Raw genomic sequence first — 18,429 nt, 5'->3', positions numbered from 1 at the left:
TCCACTGCTTGCTGTGTGACTTGTAAATTACTTAACCTCGAGTCATTAAAACTTACCTTGAGAATCGACTCAAGAAGCCCTTAGCACAGTACTTGGCATGTAGTAAGTACTCACAGATCGTAGCTCCGTTGTCATTAATGCCATATGTTGTGAGGTCGTGTCCACCCTTTGGGGTAGAGACAGCCACCTGGAGCAACAAGAGGTTCAGTGTCGAAGGTCGCATGGCTAGTGAGTGGCAGAGCTGGGATTCCAGGTGTGTCCGGTTGACTCTCCCCCAGGCCCCACCCACTTCCTGCCTGTGAGACCCTGTGCTGGGTGATGTCTGGGGACAGAGATGGTCAGATACTGATAGCAACTGCTGTTTGGGAGAAGAGAAGGGAGGAAGTGCTCCAGTCCTGTGACCTGGGTTGAAAGACCCTTGGAGGTTGCTCACTGTTCTTCAGAGCCGTGGAACAGCTCTGCCTCCTTTTTTTTCCTCCCAATAATTCTTTCATGGTTCCTGAAGACATGTTAGCATACTGTGGCATCTGCACTTGATGGTGTTTTACAGTTACTGTCAGCAGGCCTTGTTCCTTTTAGTGGTCTGTGAAATAATGTGCTGCTTATTGGGGTCTTGGATTTGAGCACATATGGTCATTTATTTTCTTCCAAACATGCATTAAGCATTAACTCTAAGAAACTGTGATAATTATCATTAGATTCTGGTATCCTGTCTCTCACCTGAGTGCACATGTATAATTGTATATGAACACACAGAAAATTGTATGTGAATGAGGTCATTTCATACATTTTATACAGAGCAGGACTGCTTAACACCAGGAACGTGATGAGGTCCCTAGACCTACCTGAAAGGGGTCCCTTGAACTCCATGGAACTATCTGCAGCCCCTGGTGTTTATCAGTCTTTCTGAGGAGAGAATTAATAGCTTTCAGCAGCTTCTCAGAGGACTCAGGAGCAGAGAACACTGTTGAGTACCCCACAGCTTCAACCAGAGCCACAGGCCTGCAGACAAACGGCCGGAACCCGGCTTCCTTCCCCTGCCGAGTCAGGGTCTTCCACTGATCATTCCCAATGAGGGAAACCCCTGTCATCCCATGCTTCTCTTTGGGGAGCAGTCATGTGTGACCTTTGGGACTGGTATCCGTGAGGATCCTCTGGGCCAGGCAACACTGGGAACCCGCAGGCAAGTCAGGTCAGAATAGCTTCAGCTCACTCAGCACCTGCAGCGTGTGTTCTGAGTGCCTTATGTACAGTAACCCATTGTGTCCTGCAGCGACCCTGTGAGACTCGTGCTGGTGTCATTTCACAGATGAGGAAACCGAGGCACAAGCTGGGAAGAGGCAGAGCCAGGATTTGAACCCAGGCCCCCAACTCGTTGCCACTACCACTCTTCTGTACTGTCTTCAGAGGGCTCCTGGTTGCCCCACAGGCTGATCCAAGCTGGAATAAAGGGAAACCAGGGACCCTTAGAACCCAGAAGAGGCGGCTAATCTGGGTTAGATGGGATGGGGGAGCTGTCGAGGAGGAGCTCCTGGAGGAGGTGGATTTTGACAAGTTACGGGAAATGGCTCTTTTGCAACCTGTTCATTCCATGAACATGAGCAAGGACTGTGGGCTCCGGGAACCCAGAGGTGTGTCAGACCCAATCCCGGCCCTCGTTCTCTGTGGTGTGAGTGAGACGGAATTTCACAGAGATCCGTGTAGGTATAGTGTGAGGATTATTTCTGTATCAGCAGCTCTTAACCCTTTTGGAATCATGGGTCCCTTAGATGAAATGAGACCCTCTCCTCAAACGAGTAGAGATGATTTTAGGAGGTTCACGCCTTTCCCCCTCCCCAGGTTTGAGAACCCCACCCTCCATTGCACAGAGGCCTCATGGCAATGGGTCTTTGTTATGCAAAAGCATCATTTGGGGTTTCCTCAGTGTGCACCTTCCTGGGCCCTGCCCCCAGAGTCTGATTCTTTAGGTCTGTGCTGGGAGAGGCCTCCTGGGTGATCCTGCCGTGGGTGGTCTGGGAACCACACTGTGAGAACCTCTCCCTGCAGTAACCCACTGGGGCAGAGATCCTTGGGTGATGTAACTACTGCTTAGCCTTAGTCCCCAGGCCTCTGTTATCGTGACAGGTTACCATAAGTTTCACTTACAGTCACTTGCTAAGTATTAATCAATTATTACTCAGTATTTACTGAGGGACTCTAAATGGAAGATTGAGTGCCTCCTGTGTGCCAGCCTGGGTAGTGGGAGAACAAGGAAATAAGAGGAACCCGGTCCCTGCAGTACTGTGACACCATGTCTGCAACCACACCTCTGTGAGCCAGTCCTGCACCCAGAACCCTACGAGAGCGTGTCCCTGTGACACAGGCCGCACACTGAGGGTCCCCAGGCAGGCATGGCATTACGTTTTCCTTGTGAATCATTGCCCCCTCCCTCCCGTGGCTGTGTTGGGTCCCCGCCACTGCACGGAGGCCCTCTTCAGCTGCGGAGAGTGCGAGCCACTCTGCGCCGTGGTGCACAGGCCTCATTGTGGTGGCCTCTCCTGTTGCGGAACATGGGCTCTAGGCACGCGGGCTTCAGTAGTTGTGGCTCACCGGCTCTAGAGCACAGGCTCAGTAGTTGTGGCGCATGGGCTTAGTTACTCCGCGGCATGTGGGATCTTCCCGGACCAGGGCTTGAACCCGTGTCCCCTGCATTGGCAGGCGGATTCTCAACCACTGCGCCACCAGGGAAGCCCCCATTGCCACCTTTTTTTTGTGTGTGTTATGCGGGCCTCTCCCTGTTGCGGCCTCTCCCGATGCAGAGCACAGGCTCCAGATGCGCAGGCCCAGCGGCCATGGCTCACAGGCCCAGCCGCTCCGCGGCATGTGGGATCTTCCCGGACCGGGTCACGAACCCGCGTCCCCTGCATCGGCAGGCGGACTCTCAACCACTGCGCCACCAGCGAAGCCCCTATTGCCACCTTTTTAAAATGAGTTTTTAAAAATTCTGTTTTTGATTTTTTTTATCATGGTAAATTATAAATAATATTTACCATTTTAACCATTTTTAAGTGTACTCTTCCGTGATGTTAAGTACATTCACGTTGTGGTGCAGCCATCACTACCATTCATCTCCAGAACTTTCTCATCTTCCGCAAAGAAACTCTGTACTCATTAACCAGTGACCCCCAAGCTCCTTACCCCAGCCCCCAGCAACCATCATTCCACTTTCTGTCTCTGTGAATCTGACTACAGACATACCTCAGAGATATTGTAGGTTTGGTCCCAGACTACCATAGTAAAGTGAATATTGCAAGAAAACGAGTCACATGAATTTTTTTGTTTCCTAGTATATATAAAAGTTATGGTTACACTTTACTGTAGTCTATCAAATGTGCAATAGCATTCTGTCAAAAAAAGGTACATAGACCTTAGTTAATACTTTCTTGCTAAAAAATACTAACCATCATCTGAGCCTTCAGCGAGTTGTAGTCTTTTTGCAATAGTAACATCAAAGGTCACTGATCGCAGGTCACCATAACAAATACACTAATAATGAAAAAGTTTGAAATATTGAGAGAATTACCAGAATGTGACACAGACTTGAAGTGAGCAAATGCTGTTGGAAAAATGACATTGATAGAGTTGGTAGACGCCACAAACCTTCATTTTTTAAAACAGTGCAGTATTTGCAAAGTGCAGTAAAGTGAAGCGCAATAAAACAAGGTGTGCCTGTGCTCTGGACACCTCACGTAAAGGAGTCATTCAATATGGAGTCTTTTGCGACTGGCTAATTTCATTTAGCATAATGTCTTCAAGGTTTATCCATGTTGGAGCATGTGTTAAATGAGGTTTTTTTCACAGATAAGAACCTGCCCCTTTTGGCTGCTTTTGGGAAACCAGCTTTGCTTTTACCAGCCATGTTTCCCCGTGGTGACAGCTGACAGAGCTGGAAAGCAGCTGTACTCCTTAGACTGTATGCTCTCCAGTTTGCCCCAGTCTCTGCCTCGGTTGTCCGCACCTGTCACCTTTGCCCATTGCTTCAATTCTGTTTCCTGCATGGGCCCTGGAAGCATTTCCATTTATCATTTCTTCTACTTTCTTTACCTGTCAGGGCAGGTTGGACTTCAGACCACAGACCTCCACATCTTTTTTGAACAGATTAGGGTAAATTGAGTCTCCCTTCATTAGGTCAGTAATTCCCGAGTTCCTGCCCTGTGCCAAGAGGTCTGCTGGGCTCGGGGGACACGGTGGTGAGCCAGTCAAATGTCCGTAAAGGAACGTGATCACTCCAGGCCTCACAGTAACAAACCAGTGAGAGTCGCGAGCCTCAAAGTCCCCCAGTATTGTGAGATCCTGATGCAATTGCCTGTCAGCCCTTTGGAGGTTCTGGAGCCAGCTGGCCCGGTTTAGATCCTGGCTTGTGGCTATTATGCTCGGGCAAGTTACTTAGCCTGTCTGTGCCTCAGTTTCCTCTTCATAGGACCTGCTTTGTAGGATTCAGTGAGTTAGAACCAGTGCCCCCCTAGAGTTGTGGCCCTGCTCAGAACATGTAGTAAATAGATGTTCCAGTCAACATCAGTGATGATTCCTGCACTTTGAGAAGCTGATGACAGTTGCGGCCCTGTCCTCAGAAAGCGACGTGTATAATTGTGAGGTGTGTGGACCCCACTGAAGCGCCTTCAGGGTCCTGTGAAAGAGGTTCTTCAGGGAAGGCAGGCTGGCTTGGGGGGGTCAGGGAAGACCTGTTGGAGGAGCTGAGCAGTGTGGGGTGGGGGGAGGGAGCTGGGCGGTGACCTTGTGTTCTGCCCCCCAGCCACCCCTGGAGTCGCTGGCCACGGTGGAGGAAACAGTGGTGCGGGACAAGGCGGTGGAGTCCCTGCGGGCCATCTCGCACGAGCACTCGCCCTCCGACCTTGAGGCCCACTTCGTGCCGCTCGTGAAGCGGCTGGCGGGCGGCGACTGGTTCACCTCCCGCACGTCGGCCTGCGGCCTCTTCTCCGTCTGCTACCCCCGCGTGTCCAGTGCCGTCAAGGCGGAACTTCGACAGTGAGTCCCCTGGCAAGACCCAGCCTCTTCCCTCTCCTTGGTCCCCTTCTCTCAAGCCTCGGCCCCCTCTAGGCCCATCCAGGGCCCAAAGGCCCCAGAGCTCTTCCAGCCCCCACTCCCCTCTGCCCACCCCTCAGAGACAGTGGTGTCTGGACACAGCTGGGTGTGAACCCAGGCACTGCCTCTTGGTCATTTAGGAAGTGGAGATAATGATGGTTCTTTCTCCCATTGGTTATTGTGAGGATTTAAAAGAATTACTACATACAAAATGCTTAGAACAGAATCTGGTACACAGAAGCACTCGACAAGTGATGTGTGATGCTATCTTAGGCCTGTTTGCGGTTGGCAGATAGTAGGCCTCCTCCTCCACTACCCTTCTCCCCTTTGGCTTGATACCCCAGGGAATTGCTTGCATGTAAGACTTGGCTTCCAGAAGAACCAGTGAAAATATTTTTAATTGGATTAAAATTTTCTATTAATGTGTGTTTCCCCTCCCTCTGGACTTCTGTCCATCCACCATCTTTATGAACCACTGAGCAGCAAGCCCGGGCCCTGAGCCATCACTCCTGCCAGAATACTGGTTTACAGCTGCCTGCAGGCACGTAGAGGGCTGCATGTGCCCCCGTGCATCTCCAACTGGAGCAGTCACTGCTGGAAGGGAAAACCTTTGAGTAGCCCCAGCCCAGCAGCTTAGCCAAGCAATTTTATGTGGTCATAATAATATAATCAGTACCTGCCATTCACTATGGACTTATTGCAGAAAGGCTGCTGATTGTTTCATGCACATTGTCTCATTTAACCCTCATAACGACCCTGTAGGGTAGGTACCGTTATCAGCTCCATTGTGTAGGGCTGGGAAGATTCAGAGGCCATCACTCGCCTAGGGTCACCCAGGCAAAGCCAGGAACTGCGTGACTACAGCGTCTGTGCTCGCCCTCCATGGTGTTGCCTGCTGCCTTGGGATCCCAGGGGTCCCTCCTGAGCCCCATCCCAACCCCCAGGTACTTCCGGAACCTGTGCTCAGATGACACCCCCATGGTGCGGCGGGCCGCAGCCTCCAAGCTGGGGGAGTTCGCCAAGGTGCTGGAGCTGGACAACGTCAAGAGCGAGATCATCCCCATGTTCTCCAACCTGGCCTCTGACGAGCAGGTGGGGCCTGCTCCACGCCCCTCTCCTCTGTCTCCCTCCAGTGGACCCTGAGTCTGAAAGGGCGTCCCAGGGCTGATGGGGCCTCTGCTGCACTCTCCTTGTTCCCATCCTCTCCTCAGGACTCGGTGCGGCTGCTAGCGGTGGAGGCGTGTGTGAACATCGCCCAGCTCCTACCCCAGGAGGATCTGGAGGCCCTGGTGATGCCCACCCTGCGCCAGGCTGCTGAGGACAAGTCCTGGCGCGTCCGATACATGGTGGCCGACAAGTTCACAGAGGTACGTGAGGGGGCTGTTGGCAGCGTCTCACAGATGTGGAGACTGAGGCCTCAGGCAAAGGGGAGGGGCCGCATATAGGAGCTGGGGCTTAGTGAAGCCCAGGGGAATCGTCGGGTGTTTAAGCGGTAAGATCTCGGTAATCATCCATTTGGATCTCACTTCACTTGCCAATCCTGATTGAAGGGTTCTGAGGCCAACTTAAGGTTCTGTGGGAGAGAACCACGGGAACAGAGAAAGGGTAGCATGTATGTGGTCCTGACCTAATCGAACTTTATCTCCTTTTACAAAAGGGAAGACAGTCTGTTTGCTGGGGCTGCTGTGGCAGAGTACCACAGACTGGGCGGTACTTTATTTCCCCACCGTTCTGGAGGCTAGAAGTCCAAAATCAAAGTGTCAGCAGGGGTGGTTTTTCTGAGACTTCTTTCCTTGGTTGTAGATGGCTGTCTTCTCCCCGTGTCTTTAATTGTGTGTCTGTGTTCTCATCTCGTCTTCTTATGAGGACTTTAGTCATTTTGGATTGGCTTACCCTAATGACCTTGTTTTACCTTATGACCTCTTTAAAGACCCTGTCTGTCTTCAAGTACAGTCACATTCTGAGGTTCCAGGGAGGTGTGGGGTGTGTTAGGACTTCAGTGGGAGATACAGTTCAGCCCCATAACACAACCCAGAGGTTAGACTGGTCAGAGTGACACCATCAGGCGGGCAGAACAGGGACAAGATGCCACGTGTCCCAGGACAGTGCTCTTTCCACAGAAATCTCAGTTTGCTTATCGCAAAAGTAGGTTTATTGAGCACCAGCTCTTTGCTGGGCATTGGGGTACGGTGAGTTCAGTACATCCCTGGCCGTCAGGGAACAGACAGCCTGAAGAGGGAGGCCAGCTGAGACAGAGGGAAATGTAATGTTAAAGTGTGACAGGTGCGGGGCTGGCGGGTGTTCCTGGGCCTGGAAGCACTGAGGCAGGTTCTGGAAGATGAGTGGGTGAGGGCTGGGGTAGGGACTGTGTCTGGCGTGGGCAGCGGACACTGGGCGGTGAGGGCAAGTACGAGCAAGGACATTTGGGACTGGCTTTGGGGCGAGGGGACACTGGAGAGATGGGCACCAGGCCCCTGGGGTCCTCACCTCTCCCCTTGGTCAGGAACTGCCCTGTCTCCCCCCAGGCCTCCAGAAGCGGCACGCCAGCAGGACCTGTGCACCCCTTCTGGCCTGGTGTCATGAGATGCGGAGGGCCTAGCATGCCTGCTTCCCTCTTGACCCTTAGTATTTCATCTTAATTACAAAAGTCACACGGACTCTGGTAACCAGTCTTAGAAAACACAGAAATATTTAAATCAAAAAGTGAGAGCCAGCACACATCATTAGACTGTTTTTGGATCACATAACAGAAAACCCAACCCTGAACAGGAAGGAGATCTGTAGTTATTTCTAATGCAGACAACAGTACTGTGCAGTAAGTACCCTCGTGGTACGGCTCAGAGACGTACGGGGACTCATCCAGGGTCACACAGGTGCTAAGTAAGAGTAAGAATTTGAGCCAGGCAGATGGACTCCAGAGCCATGCTCGTGACCACTGCACTACCCAGCCCAACTCGGCACCATACAACAAGGAAACCAAGGCTCAGAGAGGCTCCGAGACTTGGCCACGGTCACCCCCATGGCCCTGGCATTACATCTCAGCAGTGATTCCAAGGACTGTTTTTACCCCATTCCTGGTGCCTTTATCTTTGATTTTGTTCTCATTCATTTAGAATACCTGCCAAGCCCTTTGACCCCCCCGACCTTCCCTTTCTGCAGCTCCAGAAAGCAGTGGGGCCTGAGATCACCAAGACGGACCTGGTCCCTGCCTTCCAGAACCTGATGAAAGACTGTGAGGCCGAGGTGAGGGCCGCAGCCTCCCACAAGGTCAAAGGTTGGTGCTGGCGACCAGGACACAGTAAGCGGGTGGGTGTCCGGGAGGCTGAAGGCAAAACTAGGACATTGGGTCTTACCTCCCGCCGCCTCCATTTCCCTGCCCACAGAATTCTGTGAAAATCTCTCAGCTGACTGTCGGGAGAATGTGATCATGACCCAGATCTTGCCCTGCATCAAGGTAACAGGGAATTTGGTGGGAGGAATAGAGCAGATCTGAGCCTTCTGGAAAGAAGGGATGGAGACTGGGCATTAGGGGCAGCCAGATGCAAACCGAGTTCCCAGCCTTCCAGGGCCAGGCGGTCTTGGGTTTGGAGCAGTTAGGAGCGCTGAGTGCAGGCAAAGTCCGAGGCTCGGGGCTGAACGTGGAGGTGGGGAGTGCTTCCCCCTCGAAGCTCACTGGATCTCCTCATCCGGAGAGCTTTGGGATTGGGGTGAAAGCTGCTGGGAACGGGTCGTTGGACTCCAGGCAGGCCGGACATGTATGGACCTGCAATTCCCCGTGCACACTAAGCCTGCCCTGGATTGAGATGGCGAGAGTAGGCTGTGTCTCAGGGCTTCTTAGGAGTTGGAGTCTTCTTGGCCACTGACCCTGTGGCTCCCCCATTCCTTCTCCCTCCCAGGAGCTAGTGTCAGACGCCAACCAACATGTCAAGTCGGCCCTGGCCTCAGTCATCATGGGCCTCTCTCCCATCCTGGGCAAAGACAACACCATCGAGCACCTCCTGCCCCTCTTCCTGGCTCAGCTGAAGGATGAGGTAAGGGCACCTGGAAGGCTCTGTGCTCTGGCTGGGACAGGTGGGGCGGCTGCTTTCCCAGTTCGCCAGGATCTTCAGCAAACACCCAGGTTGCCAAGGAGTTGAATGTTTGTGGGCATGATGGACTGCACGTTAGCTTATTTGTTTATTAGGCATTTGTTTTGCATGCCCTTATTCTGTACTAGTCGTTTTTTCCTGGGCACTAGGGATTCCAAGGCAAAAAAAAAAGAACGAGACACTTTTGTTCCTCAAGGACCTTCAGAGACTGGCAGTGGAGAGGGACAGATAGGCAGTCCCATGATGCCCTGATCATACAGGTGCTGTGATACATTCATGATGATCAGAGTTCAGGCTAAGATGCTGTAATAGAGACCCCAAAATACAGCGGCTTAAATAAGGTAGAGAATTATTTCTCTCACAACAGTCCAGAGGTGGGGTGGACCTACACTGGGGGATTGGCCCTGCTGACCTTGGCACTCTGTGGGTCTGAGGTGGCTGAAGGGAGAGGGCACCGACCAGCAGCGGGCCCCGCCCTCTCAACAGTAAGACCCCAAAGGGGCACCCATCCTGTCTGTTCACACCCCATTGGCCAGAGCCAGTCATGGGACCAACCTCAGCTAGCTATTTATTTGGCTTGGAGCACAAAAGATGAGAGAGAGCACCGCGTGATGGCTGGAGAGGCCATGGGGTGACGGCCAGGGAAGTAGTGTGGACTTGAACCTGGGGTGGAGGAAGCGGAGCAGATCTGGGTGTTGGGAAGGAGCCCTGAGACGTGTCGAAGGGAGATGCAAGTGCTGCAGCCGAAGAGGTGCAGGGAGACCAGACCAGAGGCTGCTGCTGGAGTCTGGGAGGGGGGCGTGGCTGGTTTCGAGAGGTAGGAGGGGCCGTGCTGGGGCCTGGGGCTCGCAGGCCCCCTGCTGTTTGCCTTGGTGGGGACTGGGCAGATGGTGATACCACAGGCTGGTGTGAGACCTGTTAGTGTAACTTCTGTGTTTGCAGAGGCCTCGCCCTGACATACATGCACATGCACACGAACGTGCGTATACCACACACACACACACACAGGGCACACATATGCAGTGCACTAGGAAGTTGGAGGGAACATTGCAGCAGTTCATTTCTTCACATAGGAGTCCCCTGCTGTGCACACCCCTCCGCCAATTATGACAGTTGAGGCTTTTATAATCATTGGATATAATATACTTTTTTTTTTTTTTTTTTTTGCGATACACAGGCCTCTCACTGTTGTGGCCTCTCCCGTTGCGGAGCACAGGCTCCGGACGTGCAGGCCCAGCGGCCATGGCTCACGGGCCCAGCCGCTCCGCGGCATGTGGGATCTTCCCGGACCGGGGCACAAACCCGTGTCCTCTGCATCAGCAGGCGGACTCTCAACCACTGCGCCACCAGGGAAGCCCATAATATACTTTTAAGAAAAGATAAATAAACTTAAAATTAAATCATTTATGTTATTTATGTAAACAGTGTTTCATGAACATTTGCAGCAGCTATATCTAGTGGAAGATTCAAAGGAATATAACAGAAAAAGAGTGAAACTAACAAGTTGATGAGCCTTGGGACATTCCTTCCCTCTCCCTGTCTCCCTGAGTATCCTTGGCTTTAGGAAGAAACACATTAATCCAGTGAAGGGGAGGGGGAAGTTGTGTTGGCTGTGAGAGTCTTCTTCAGTTCTTAGACTAGGTAGTAGGAAATTGGCTGTCTTTCATTCCTAAAGGGGACTCCGTTATTTTTGAAAAGCAGGACTTAGGTGCTTTTCTCAAAGGATTTGTTGGAGAGGCCTTTTGGGCAATCTCACTTTGGAGCCAGCAGCTGAGGCTGTCTTGTCTTTTCAGCGGCTGCCATTGCTCTTCTTCATTGCTTGCTGAGTCTTAGTCCCCATGGCCACCCTTAGCTCCAGTGATTTGCCTGAACAGCCTTCGGAACTCAGAAGAGCTGTTATACTCATGGTCACTGTTGATTACAGTGAAAGGATACAGATTAATATCAGCAAAGGAAGAAGGTGCATGAGACCAGGCGCCAGTTTCCAGTTATCCTCTCCCAATGGAGTTATACATAGTGCATTTAATTCTCCCAGTACCAACGTGTGACAGCACATGAGGAGACTGCCAGCTAGGGAAGCTCGCTGAGCCTTCGTTTCCAGGGTTTTTATTGGGGATTGGTCACATAGGCATGGAATGGAGCCGTTCGCGTGGCTGACCTTAGGTTACTCTGTCTCCAGCCTCTGTAGAGGTCAGGTTGATGCCACATGGCCCAAGGTCCTCACCATAAATCACATTATTAGCATACTCTATCTGGCATGGCCCAAGGCCCCCAGGTAAACAAAGACCCTTTTATCAGTTTGGATATTCCAGGTGCTTAGAGATCATCTCCCAGGAGCTGGTCAAGGGCCAGTCCTTTGGAATGTGCCAAGTTTGAACAGCCTAGACCTGTCCAGTTAACCCCTTACTGCACACTTGCTCATTTGGTTCACGGATTCATTTCAGTGCTTGCTTCCTTACCCCACAGCTCCCAGAGGGAGATGTAGAAAAAATTAACTGTGGTGTCTGCCATCCAGGAATATATTATGTTGGACAAGGAGTTAATCGTGTTTATGTGCCTTTTCTTAAAAGTTGCTTTAAAGGTTTTTAGAAGCAGATGGGGGCACAGATTTCCCTGCTCTCCTAAGGTAGAGCGTTCTTATGAACCTGTCATAAGTTGAAATGGTGTAGAGCAAAGAAGCAATTTTTTTCTCTAGTAAAAGCAAAAACCCTCTTTGGGTTTCTTTTGGTTAGCAAAAGCAGGCACCAGTGTAGGTCTTTCATAAACTCAAAGTGGTGTAAAGCGAACTTTCGAAAAGTGGGGGATACCTGCATATGTGCACATGTTGTAAGTCAGAGCTCATAATATTGGTAGTCACCTAGTGGTTCAAAAATATTTCTTTATTCCTTCGTTTTTTTCTTTCAGCTGATGTATTGAGCACCTACTATGGTCCAGAAACTCTGCTGGGTACTGGAGACATAAGGATATATGAGACGTGCTCCTTACAGAGCTCAAAGACTAGCAGAAAGAGTAAAAGTAACAGAAATGATAAAAGTAATAAACTCCCACATGCCAAGCCCTTTGTGGATCAGGCAGCTCAGTAGCCTCAACCACCCTTTGGGATTAGATGGACGTTTCTGTGTCACACATTGATATCCAGAAATGTTAAGTCCCTTGCCAAAGGGCTCCCAGCTAGCAACTGGCAGAGCTGGGATTATTATCTTGTCTGTTTTTCCCAGGGTACCATGTTTTTGCACTGTGATTCCTGCAAATTCTTCAAAAGGGCTAAACATTTTTTGTGCTTCTATGATTAGATTTGAAAAGCTGTCCCATTTAATAATCCATGTTGCTTGCTTTGTGTGTGCTTTTAACGTCCCCAGGGCCGGGAGCTGGGCTTGGGCAGTGGCAGTCTGCCCTGCAGAGATGTTTATTATACGAAGTTGGTGTGGTTGAGCTCTTTTCACCCTGCCCTGGGTTCTGTGTGCATTGGCCTTCTCTCAGAACCCTTCTATCCTCTCTTCAGTGCCCGGAGGTGCGGCTGAACATCATCTCCAACCTGGACTGCGTAAACGAGGTGATTGGCATCCGGCAGCTGTCCCAGTCCCTGCTTCCCGCCATTGTGGAGCTGGCTGAGGATGCCAAGTGGCGAGTGCGGCTGGCCATCATTGAGTACATGCCTCTGCTGGCTGGACAGCTGGTGAGTGCGGAGGCCTGGTGCCAGGCACGCTGCCCTGGGAGAGGTGCACGGTGGAGTCTAGTCACAGTGCAGTGTGTCCCGGGCTGTGCCAGTGGACCTCGGGGCCATGAGGGCTCAGTGGAAGGTGTGAGGACTGTCCGGGGAGTCGGAGGAAGGTACACAGGAAATAGGGCCTTTATAAGATGGATAGAATTAAATGAGAGAGAGGAGAGAGAAAAAGCCCCTCAGGTGAAGCTGAGCAGTGTCCCAGCTGCTTGGGATGGGTGTGGTTTCCCTGAGGTTTGCTGGAAACTACCCAGTCTCCCGTGATCCCTTACTTCCTTGTCTTCTGCAGGGGGTGGAGTTCTTCGATGAGAAACTCAACTCCTTGTGCATGGCCTGGCTTGTAGATCATGGTGAGTACTTCTGGTATCTCTGGGAGGAGATTGGGGCTCCAGGAGGGATGCAGGGGTGGATTGTCTGGGGCAGGTAGGGAGAGTGGGGGAGGCTAGAGTCACTCTCCCATGCTGTCAGATGCTCACGTGGACCAGCTCCTTGCTTTTTGGAGTCCCAGAGAAGCGCAGGGGTCACCCAGGGGCTGCCTGCTACAGTCGAGAGTCCTAGGGCTACCAAGCAGACAGCCTGGGTTTGAATCCCACCTCCTGGCTGTCGAAGCTTAAGCAAGTCACTTGCCATCTTTCAGCCCACGCTCATTCTGTGAAACATGGGACTTCTCATCCCAGCCTTTCAAGGCCATTGTGAGAGCTGCTCGTTGTTTTCACTAAGAGTGGCAAAAATAAAAGTTAACATTTTTCTGTAACAGGCAGGCTCCATTCCATGTACTAAGTACTAAATCATTTGCTTGGGCAAATCACTTCTCAGAGCCTCGGTGTGCCCGTCTGTATCTTGGAGCTCTCGAGGAGGTACTGCGTGGAAAGAAAACCCTACATTTAGCACACAGCAAGCCCTTTCTTTCTCTTGGAGTTTATTGGTTCGTGTGTGGCCTGGTACCTAGGGCTGCTCGGTAGGCAGTAGTGAGTGTGACTGTGACTCCCCACCCGAGTCAGTCCTTCACCTCTGAATCACCGCCCCCTGTCCCTCATCCTTCTGCAGTCTATGCCATCCGCGAGGCGGCCACCAGCAACCTGAAGAAACTGGTGGAGAAGTTTGGGAAGGAGTGGGCCCATGCTACTATCATCCCCAAGGTCTTGGCCATGTCTGGGGACCCCAACTACCTGCACCGCATGACTACGCTCTTCTGCATCAATGTGAGCACACCCACCTGCCTCCGGCCTGTCCCTGAGGGGTGGGGGAGTACCTAGGAGAGGAGGAATGGCAGAGGGTCCGCAGGGGAGAAACCTGGCTTGGGGGTGGGCAAGTGATGGGATCTGGGGTTGCAGGGGTGAGTCCTTGGGGAACTGCAGGCCAGAGGTTGGGGCTCCCCAGTCAGAGTCACAGGGCCTCTGGGGGTGGGGACCTGGCGTTGTGGGAGGCCCAGGACTAGGGAGACTTGGCCTCTCGGAACAGTGATTGCCAGACCTTTCTGAGCACCCTCTCCTTCCCCACAAAATGTGTATATATCTATTTATAATAGTTAAATGTGCAGTTTATAGAATCAGACCTTTTTAATTCTAGCTCTGCCATATATTAGCTATATTTAATCACTTAAATAAGCCATACACATAACTAGAAATTAAAGGATAGGATTTCAAAACTAACATAACTAAGTGTTCTGATAATTTCTTCCCATGCCTCACTTCGGAGACCACTGTACTAAAGAAGGGATCCCAGGGGTCAGGAATCAAGTCCCATCCCAAGAGGATGAAGGGAAGTCTGAGGGTGGGGAGACAGGATGGGACAATGTGGGCTGGGAGTTTGCAGGGCAGGGAGACAGTGGTGTTAGGAGGGTGTTAGGGGAAATGGGAGCTTCCAGAGAATAAACTACCCTCAGGGTGGGCGAATCTGGGCTCAGAGCTCCCCCTGTTGCTCAGCTTCACCCTCTGGCCTGACAATCACCAGAGTGGCCTTGGTCAGAAAGGGAGAGAAATGGGAGTTAGCCGTGAACTTCGGGTAGTCACCCTCTGCTACTCACTGACCTCCAGGTGCTGTCTGAGGTCTGTGGGCAGGACATCACCACCAAGCACATGCTGCCCACAGTGCTGCGTATGGCTGGGGACCCCGTCGCCAATGTCCGCTTCAACGTGGCCAAGTCCCTACAGAAGATAGGGCCCATCCTGGACAACAGGTGAGGCCTGGACCCTCCTTCACACACCAGTAGCACTGGTTTTGGGCATCTTAATCTTTGACTTTTGAAGGTAGAGCTTAGGGTTTGAGGCCCAGCACTGCTGTTTGCTTGCTCTGTGACCTCGAGGTCTTAGTTTCTTCAAATGTAGAATGAGAATTCACATGACCTGCCTCACATAGTGGGAGGGGGTGAGAAGGTGGCAGTTCTATATAATAGCAACAAATCATTAGAAAATAAAATTAACAAATGTGTGTGTGTGTGTGTGTAATTTGCAATTGCTCCAGAACCATCAAATACCAAGTAATAAATTTAATGAAAGATGTATAATACCTCTAGTGAAAACTATGGAATGTTGCTTTGGGAAATTAAAGGAGACGTACATAATATTCATGGATGGGATGGTTCCCCAGACTCATAAGTTTAGTATAATCTCAGTTAATCTCAGCAGCTCCTTTCTTGAAAAATTGACAAGTAGATTCTGGAATTAACATGAAAATGCAAAGATCTGGAATAAGCAAATTGATCCTAAAGAAAAACAGAGTTGGAAGACTTATCCTACCAGATACCAAGACTTAACTGTGATGCCACAGTAATTAAAAAGTGAGGTGTTGGCACAGTAATATTCAAATAGCTCAATGGCACAGAATTGAGGGCACAGAAACAGACCCTCGTGTATACCAGTTCAGTGGGGGAAATGGATCGCTATGTCAGAATGACTAAACTGAAAAAGCTCAGTGGCGCAAGTGTTGGTGAAGAACACTCTGGTGTTGGTAGACATTTGGAACTCTCATATCTTTTTTTTTTATATATATTTTTTTTGCGGTACGCGGGCCTCTCACCATTGTGCCCTCTCCCATTGCGGAGCACAGGCTCCGGACGCGCAGGCGCAGCGGCCATGGCTCACGGGCCCAGCCGCTCCGCGGCATGTGGGATCTTCCCGGACCAGGGCACGAACCCGTGTCCCCTGCATCGGCAGGCGGACTCTCAACCACTGCGCCACCAGGGAAGCCCTGGAACTCTCATATCTTGCCGGTGGGGCTGTAAATAATAAATGGGCCTAATCATTGAAAATTGGTAGAGTTGAGTGAAGCTAATTAGACGTACACTCCATGAGCTGCTGTGTTCTCTCCCGGCTGTATCCTCTCCCAGGTGTATATCCGAGAGAAAGGAGTGCTTGTTTCTAACAAAAGAACGTTCATGGTAGCTTTATTCATTTTAGCCATGAAGTGGAAACAGCGCAAGTGCCCATCGACAGTATAGTGGATAAGCTGTGGTTTATTCATATGGTAGGAGACTGTATTTAGCAATAAAAAGACTCCTTCCTGCTGTGTGCAGCAGCCTAGGTGACTCTCAGGGACTCACCTACGTGAGAAGCCAAGCCCAAGAAAACCTATCCTGGGATTCCATTCATACCAACTTCAAAAATGGATCAAGGGGCATGTAGGTGATGGAAATGAGAATAGTGGTTATATTGGGGGGGAGGGGAGCTCTGTCAACTGGAAGGGGACATGTGACACCTGCACCTCTGACTTCTGTCTCTGTCCACGACACAGCTTCATACCTTTAGTTTCTCTCTGAAGTCCACCTTCGTTTCCCCAGACAGCTGAGTGTTGGTGCAGATGCATTTCCCTGGGCCCCTTGCCTCCCTGGGCTCCTGTAGGGCCAAGTCCCTCCGTTTTGGCGCTTGCCTCTTCTGTTACTCATCATCAGTTTGGTCTGTGTCTTCCTCCCAGCCCAAGCTCCACATGGGTGAGAATCAAGAGGGTTGGATTCTCCACTGTGTTCACACCTAATACGCAGTAGGCCTCAATAAGTATGTTAAATGAATGGAAGGTATCGACTCCAAGGCTCAGAGACTTGTGGGTTCTGGATTCCACTTTTCCACACTGTCTGACATCCCTGTACCTCTTCTGGGCCCCAGAGGCCTCTGTCCTGGTTTGTCAGACTTCCAACCTTCAAAGTAACTGTTTCTCTGGCCCCTGAGACTCTTAATTCAGTTGTGTGTCTGTCTGTGCACACCTTGTGCCCCCGGCCCCACCTGGCTGACCCCTTGCCCTCCTCTTCTCTTCCCAGCACACTGCAGAGCGAAGTCAAGCCCATCCTAGAGAAGCTGACCCAGGACCAGGACGTGGACGTCAAGTACTTTGCCCAGGAGGCTCTGACTGGTAAGGCATTGAGAGCTCCGAGACCCCAGCGGCAAGGTGGTCTGCAAGGATGGCGCTAGGCCTGGGAGCAGCCGCTCCAGGCGGGGAGACGCAGGAGCAGCTGTGGGCAGAGGGCTAGCTGCTGTTCTGACTCCCAACTGTTCCTGTTCCCCCAGTTCTGTCTCTCGCCTGATGCTGGAAGAGGAGCCAACGCCGGCCTCTGGTGTCCACCCTCCCCCCCAGTCCCTCCCTCAGGGAGACATTGGGGGGCCTTTGGCTGTCACTCCCTGTGCATGGTCTGACCCCAGGCCCCTCCCCCAGCACGGGTCCTCCCCTCCCCAGCCCGGGAATCCGACTTCTCACCGTCCACCTCCCAAGGGGCTGAGGGGAGCACAAGGTGGGACAGGGCAGAGACCTTGGGAGGAAGGGGCCACTGCCGCCCACGCTGGGGGAGAGATGTGAGCATCCCAGGTCACTGGCTCCTGCTGCTGTAATGGGGACCCCCTCCGCCATCTACTTCTCCACCTCCCTTCCTTCCCCTCAGTGGTTTTCTTTGTGTCAACTGTGTCGTTTTTATTTTATTCCTTTCTTTCCCCTTTTCACAGAGAAATAAAGGTCTAGAAATAGCTGGTCCTCTGGTCTTAGTCGCTAGCATGGGGAAGAGGGCACCACGTCAGCGCCGCAGTCTTGCCCTTCTCTCTGGGGAGGACGTAATTACTGGGCTCGCACACCCCTGTGTCCTGCGAGTGAGGAGGTTCTCTGGGAAGCTGATGGGAGTGCAGCTGGCCCACTGGGTAGCGGGTCCACGAGGTGTCTCTGGCCAGCACAGTCCTGAGGTGCAGTTCAGTTTCACAGACGTTGGCTGAGTGTGTGGTGGTTAAGAGCAGGTGCCTTGCAGCCAGACTGCTTGCATCCAGATCCCAGTTCCTTCACTTAATAGCTGTGTGGCCTTGAGTACGTTGCCGAGTCTTTCTGAACTCAGATTACAAGAGTGTGTAAAATGGGGATAACAGTAGAACCAGATTGAGGGGCCGGGTGTGAAGACTCAGTGAGTTAATGCACATAAGGTGGGTACTGACTCGGCCATGAGAGGAGTCGGTCGGGGGAGCTGTAACTTGCTGGAGAACCCCCTGTGATTGGGAGGCCCCAGGATAGTCAAGGCTGTGACAGGGAGCAGGCCGGGGACTGTGGCTAGACAGAACCAATTATCCCACA

At 51.7% G+C, this 18,429-nt stretch overlaps 1 protein-coding gene across 1 annotated transcript in view; it reads left to right on the top strand.

Moving 5' to 3' along the window:
- The window catches only part of PPP2R1A (protein phosphatase 2 scaffold subunit Aalpha), a 32,720-nt gene extending 15,148 nt beyond the window's left edge, over window positions 1–17,572 (top strand). Inside the window, exons 4-15 of the mRNA XM_067719072.1 lie at window positions 4,793–5,025; window positions 6,027–6,174; window positions 6,294–6,449; window positions 8,242–8,356; window positions 8,466–8,536; window positions 8,979–9,113; window positions 12,673–12,846; window positions 13,181–13,241; window positions 13,939–14,093; window positions 14,928–15,070; window positions 17,144–17,235; window positions 17,391–17,572. Coding sequence (XP_067575173.1) covers window positions 4,793–5,025; window positions 6,027–6,174; window positions 6,294–6,449; window positions 8,242–8,356; window positions 8,466–8,536; window positions 8,979–9,113; window positions 12,673–12,846; window positions 13,181–13,241; window positions 13,939–14,093; window positions 14,928–15,070; window positions 17,144–17,235; window positions 17,391–17,407 — 1,500 coding nt within the window. The 3' untranslated portion in view covers window positions 17,408–17,572. The remainder of the gene's footprint in view (window positions 1–4,792; window positions 5,026–6,026; window positions 6,175–6,293; window positions 6,450–8,241; window positions 8,357–8,465; window positions 8,537–8,978; window positions 9,114–12,672; window positions 12,847–13,180; window positions 13,242–13,938; window positions 14,094–14,927; window positions 15,071–17,143; window positions 17,236–17,390) is intronic.
- The last annotated feature ends 857 nt before the right edge of the window (window positions 17,573–18,429 follow it).

Source organism: Pseudorca crassidens, chromosome 20 (assembly GCF_039906515.1).
Source record: "Pseudorca crassidens isolate mPseCra1 chromosome 20, mPseCra1.hap1, whole genome shotgun sequence".
Classification (NCBI taxonomy): Eukaryota; Metazoa; Chordata; class Mammalia; order Artiodactyla; family Delphinidae; genus Pseudorca; species Pseudorca crassidens.
The sequence above is the reverse complement of the archived record's forward strand: the minus strand, read 5'-3'. Positions and strand labels throughout refer to the sequence as shown.